This window comes from Rana temporaria, chromosome 10 (genome assembly GCF_905171775.1).
Source record: "Rana temporaria chromosome 10, aRanTem1.1, whole genome shotgun sequence".
NCBI lineage: Eukaryota > Metazoa > Chordata > Amphibia > Anura > Ranidae > Rana > Rana temporaria.
Window position 1 is genome coordinate 69,165,813 of NC_053498.1, and position 6,274 is coordinate 69,172,086.

At 42.4% G+C, this 6,274-nt stretch overlaps 1 protein-coding gene across 3 annotated transcripts in view; it reads left to right on the plus strand.

Moving 5' to 3' along the window:
* LAYN (layilin) overlaps positions 1–4,928 on the plus strand; it is an 86,050-nt gene extending 81,122 nt beyond the window's left edge. For all 3 annotated transcript variants that reach the window (XM_040325398.1, XM_040325396.1, XM_040325399.1), the window contains one exon: positions 3,998–4,928. In XM_040325398.1, coding sequence (XP_040181332.1) covers positions 3,998–4,361 — 364 coding nt within the window. In that variant the 3' untranslated portion in view covers positions 4,362–4,928. The remainder of the gene's footprint in view (positions 1–3,997) is intronic.
* Positions 4,929–6,274: the final 1,346 nt, after the last annotated feature.

Below are 6,274 nucleotides of genomic sequence, written 5' to 3' on the forward strand. Positions count from 1 at the left end.
TGTGAAATGCCTCTGTACCTGCTACTGTCCTGTGAGATTTATGTTGGTTTCCTGTTGGGACGTTGCAATAAATGGACTTTCATTGTCATGGTGTGCAGCCACTTCTTTAGATATATGTACTCTACAGAAGCGAGCCGGGGCTAGCACCTATATGTGGAGTCCAGTCAACTTGATGTTCTTAACTGGAGCAGCACATCTCTCACTTTACTGCCCTTAACTTACACAGACTTGAGGCTTGAGACTAATTACAGGCTACGGGCCAGATTCACGCATATTTGCGTAAATCTGCGGTGGCCTAAGGTATCACATTTACGTTACACCGCCGCAAGTTTTACGGGTAAGTGCTTGATTCACAAAGCACTTGCCTGTAAAGTTGCAGCGGCGTATCGCAAATCCGCCCGGCGCAAGCCCGCCTAATTCAAATGATCCGGGTAGGGAGCGTGGATCATTTAAATTAGGCGCGTTCCCGCGCCGATCTTACTGCGCATGTGCCGTCCCTAAAATTTCCCGACGTGCATTGCGCTAAATGACGTCGCAAGGACGTCATTGGTTTCAACGTTAACGTAAATGGCGTCCAGCGCCATTCACGGACGACTTACGCAAACGACGTTAAATTTCAAATTTCGACGCGGGAACGACGGCCATACTTAACATTGGCTACGCCACCTAGGGGGCAGCTTTATCTTTACGCCGCATATCTCTTACGGAAACGGCGTAAATTTACTGCGACGGGCAAGCGTACGTTCGTGAATCAGCGTAACTAGTCATTTGCATATTCTACGCCGACCGCAATGGAATCGCCACCTAGTGGCCGGCCTAGAATTGCAGCCTAAGATCCGACGGTGTAAGTCACTTAGGGAGATCTATGCGTAACCTGATTCTATGAATCAGGCGCATAGATACGACCGGCCAGACTCAGAGATACGACGGCATATCAGGAGATACGCCGTTGTATCTCCTTTATGAATCCGGCCCTACATTTCTAAATGAATGGTTTGGAATTACCATTACATGACAGAAGCTGATTTTGACCTAAAATATTTAAATGAGGAAAGGGTAGAAAGAGTAGCTTTTACAGTATGAGAGGTTCAGCACACATATGATATGCCCTATTTTGGAGTGTCAAGCAGTGTGTAGCTCTGCTATATCAGCCTTTGATCACCACAGTTCTGTAATTCAGGTATGCTGACATATTTGAAATGTAAATACGCCGTAGCTGTCTGTGTGTTGGCAGTCACATTCTGCACTCAAAGTTAGTGTTTATGTGGTTGATCAAGTTACAGCTGTATGAATGTCACAACAGATAAATCATAAAATATTATGTTTTTCATGGTTAACACTTCAGTTTAGCTTCCTATAAATCATGTACTTATTCACTAAGGCAAAGAACAATACTCAAAAGCAACCAGAAATCCTATGTCCAATAATCTGACTTCAGTTAAATGAATTCCAATTGCTTGTCATGGGTGAATGTATATTGCACATTGTTTCTGATTGTGTCAGTTTACTGTATAAGGCACAATAAGAAAATCTGTTTATTGCCTATATCAGTCCAAGGAAGGAAAAAGCACCCATAAGGCACTGGAATTTTAATCTTAGCTCATGTAAAGTACAGAAAGTTGTCTCAGGTTAGGCTGCTCACAACAGCAAGGACTACCCCCCCCCCAGTGAGTACCCATCAGATAACCAGAAATAAAAAATGTACCAGATGAAGGAGCGCCAGATCAAATGTTAGAAGAGTCTGAATTGATCCATTGGTTTGCACTAAAGGTTGTCAACATGTTTCAGGAGGCAGAAAACATTTCCCCTTCATCATGGCTTCAGTTAAAGTCATAGGCTCAGATCCACAAAGAAATTCTACGATGCCCCGTTGTATCTTTGTTTTGTATCCACAAAACAAGATACAACTGAATGGGGGCTAGATCCGACTGACGTACGTCTTAGTACGCCGTCAGATCTAAGGTGCATATTTACGCTGGCCGCTAGGTGGAGCTTCCGTTGATTTCCGCGTTGAGTATGCAAATTAGCTAGATACGCCAATCCACAAACGTACGTCCGCCAGGCGCATTATTTTAAGTCGTTTACGTAAGGCTTTTTTCGGAGTAACGTTACCCCTGCTCTATGAGGCGTACGCAATGTTAAGTATGGACGTCGGGCCAGCGCCGAATTTTCCGTCGTGTACGTCGTTTGCGTAAAACGTTCGCGAATAGGGCTTTGCGTAAATTACATTCACGTCGAAAGCATTGACTATTTGCGACGTGATTTCGAGCATGCGCACTGGGATACCCCCACGGACGGCGCATGCGCCGTTAAAAAAAAAACGTGGGGTCAAGTAGAATTAACATAAAACACACCCACATCTTTGTCATTTGAATTCCGCGCCCTTACGCCGACACAGTTACGCTACGCCACCGTAACTTACGGCGCAAATTCTTTGTGGATACGGAAAATACGCTGGAAGTTACGGCGGTGTAGTGTATCTGAGATACGCTACGCCGGCCTTAGATATGCGCCGAGGTACGTGGATCTGGCCCATAAATGTGAATGAATTCAAAATAGGGCTTTCCTGTGCAAATCTATATAAGGGAGTTTATTGCTGGATAAGGAGAGTTACCAGCAAGCAGCATCTGCATGAACAGCAGTACAGAACTATTCACGTTTCTGACGTAAAGTGAAGCCCTAAAGAAGGGATAGTATTTTGATTTTCATTGGCTATCATTTAGTGCAAACCAAGAAATTATTTTTGGCTCTTCTTTTGTTTAGTTGGGCACTCCTTCTGTTGGTACATATTTTTTTACTAGATGTTCGTGTTCATGTCATAAGGGCACCAAAGGTAGGCTTTTTTCATCTTTTCTGGGTATTGACTGCTCTAGCATCTAGAGCACCATTAACCTGCCTGGCGGTATCCCCGAGCGTGACTCGGGGTGGTTTTTTCATGCTGCGATCGGTATCCCCGAGTCACGCTCGGGGTAGCGGTGCAGAGTGTGCAGCGGCGCGACTTACCTTTCGCAGCATCCACAGACAAGTTACTCACCTTGTCCCTGGATCCTGCGATGCATCCCCGCTGTGTGATCGAGCTGTCTCCTCGCTCAATTCACAGTCTCCCCGTGTGCCGCCGATCTCCGCTCCCTGCGACGTTATGACGCACGGGGGCGGAGAACGGCGCCAAATTCAAAAAAGTAAGCAAACACATTACATACAGTATACTGTAATCTTATAGATTACAGTACTGTATGTAAAAAATACACCCCCCCTTGTCCCTAGTGGTCTGCCCAGTGTCCTGCATGTCATTTTATATAATAAAAACGGTTCTTTCTGCCTGCAAACTGTAGCTTGTCCAAAAGTGTCCCTTTATGTCAAAAATGTTTTTTAGATCAGCTAGAAAACAGCGATAATAAATTATAATCACTTGCAGAATTGTGCGATAGCGATTTGTGGGGAAATTCGTCATAAAAAATAAAAGTAATGACAGCGACAATTCTGCAACTGAGCAAATGTCAGTGTTTTTGAGTTGATTACATTATTGAATAATTTTTATTATAATTAGATTATTATTTGTTATAATTATTTATAATTATTTATTATATTATAATTTATAATTTTGTTTTTAAAAAAAAATCATACCCGGGATGCCTACAAGACTCCTGTTTGGTCAGATTTAAGTGAGTTATTCCTAAAAATTACAGACCTACAATATAAAATGCCAAATTTCCTTGCAAAATAATTGTACCGCTTTTGGTATGTAATTCCAGACAGAATCATACCACCAGGGAGGTTAAAGGAAGCCATCAGAAGTGTCATTTGTGTTCCCTAGAGCAAAGTCATTCTCAGGGCTTTTAGCAGGAGATTGGGTGGCAGGGAATTACAGGAAAGGGGACTACAGTCTGATTATGGTGCCTTCTGTAAAACAGACCTGCTACTTTATCTACATGTTGTATAATAATCTGATAATCACATCACATACTACACTAACACAGCATTCTGATTATTCTTAAAGAAAACAGCAAAGAAGTGAAACAGTTGTTAAAGAGCCCAGCTTTTGGATGTCCACACACAGAAGGAACAGCCCTAACCTGGAGATCTACAACGTCATAAAGAAGCAGATGGATGCAGACTTAGCAGGAACAAGGCCAGATATCAGCAATACTTCTTTTCGGGTGCCATCTGGGGAGATCTCGCCTATAGACAATCTCTCTGGTGAATATGATAATATGGCAGGAAACCATTCAGAGAGTGGCTTTGTAACACTAGCCAGCACAGAAAGTGGCTTTGTCACCAATGAACTGTATGAGCTGTGTAACGACAGGTATGGGAGAAGCACAGAATCTGGATGGGTTGAAAATGAAATCTATGGATATTAGATGAGAAACAATGGACTAAATACATCACAAATGCAGACAATGTTCCAACAATAATCAGAGGAAAATGACTAGGATTCTGCAATTTTTTATGAAACGAAATGCATCATGGAATTCTACATCTGAAAATAGAACTGTTGTTTATTTTCTGCAACGGATTTGCATTAAATTTGAACAATTTCCAAGTCAACAAATTTGCTGTCTGTTAAAATGTCATGCATGGGCAAACACTCTTACTTTAATTTTACTAAAATAATTAATTGTGGAAGTTTCAACTGCATATTTCCATTTTACCACTAGATGTCACTACTTACAAAGAAACAAGGAAAGATTTGCAAGTGCAGTCTTCAAAACCGCTAACTGCACAATTAATTGTACATTTATCTTGTACTGGGTTAAGCCAATGGAACAAAGCTACCTCAAATGAAAACTCCAGTCTAGCAAAACATTCTCCGTGAAGCATTATTTTAGTTTATTTTGATAATATTGGATGGTTGCATATACTATACACATCTTCAAAAAGCATTGTTCTGATGTAAAAATAAAATATGGTTCTTGATTAAATGCAAATGTGCACATTTCACAGTTTGCAAAAGTCCAATCACCAAAACATGTTAAGTGAAGATACCCTTGAACAGTGTTTCCCAGACTCTATCTTTCCCAGACTATCAAGTCAAATCTTGATAAATAACATTGACCTTCTGTAAGCCTATTGTATAAAAGGGTTCTTGCCTAACACAGATAATGAACTACACTTTTTTGCTCCCTTTTTGTCTGTTAATTATGAAGTGCTACCCCTGAAGGAGCTGCTGGAAATTTCCCAGGTTCTTCTCCCAGTAGATTGCCCCACAGCCAGGCACACAATCACAGTCACTCTTTGCCTCAAAAAAACAGGTGTGGTCTTGGTGTGGTCTTTTTTTTTGTGGTCTAGGTGTGGTCTTTTTTTTTTGTTTTGTTTTTATTTTTGGAGTGACTGGGATAGGGTTGAGAAAACTATGTACATGTTGAGGACAGTAAACCCCTTACTGAAAAGCTGAAGCCGAAGTCCTTGCATATAGCAAATCATGGACTTGCCTTGTGGTATAAGCAGTAAGAAACTGGCATCTTTCTTTAGAGTGCCACAAGCAGGGCCAGCCTTATGTGTTCAGGCGCCCTGTGCGAGCTAATCCCGTGGTGCCCCCCCCCCCCCCCCAGACCGCTACACACTGACCGCTACATAATATACTACCCACAGACCACTACACAATACACACAGACCACTACACCATATTCTACCCACAGACCACTACACAATAAACTACCCACAGACCACTACACACTGACCGCTACACAATACACGCTGACCGCTACACAATACACACTGACCGCTACACAATACTCACTGACCGCTACACAATACAGTACCCACAGACCACTACACAATAAACAACCCACAGACCACTACACAGTACACACACTGACTGCTACACAATACACACACTGACTTCTACACAATACACACACTGACTGCTACACAATACACACACACTGACCGCTACACAATACACTACCCACAGACCACTACACAATACACTACCCACAGACCACTACACAATACACACAGACCACTACACAATACACACTGACACTACAGCATTGGTGCATTTTACTATAGAGGCATTGGTGGACTACAAGCTCCAGCATTTTACTTTAGGAGGCATCGGTGGACCACAAGGCCCAGTATTTTACTATAGGGGCATTGGTGGACTACAAGGCCCAGCATTTTACTATAGGAGACATTGATAGACTACAAGGCCCAGCATTTTAGTCCCACCAATGCCTCCTATAGTAAAATGCTGGGCCTTGTAGTCCACCAATGCCTCCTATAGTTAAATGCTGGGCCTTGTAGTCCACCAATGCCTCCTATAGTAAATTGC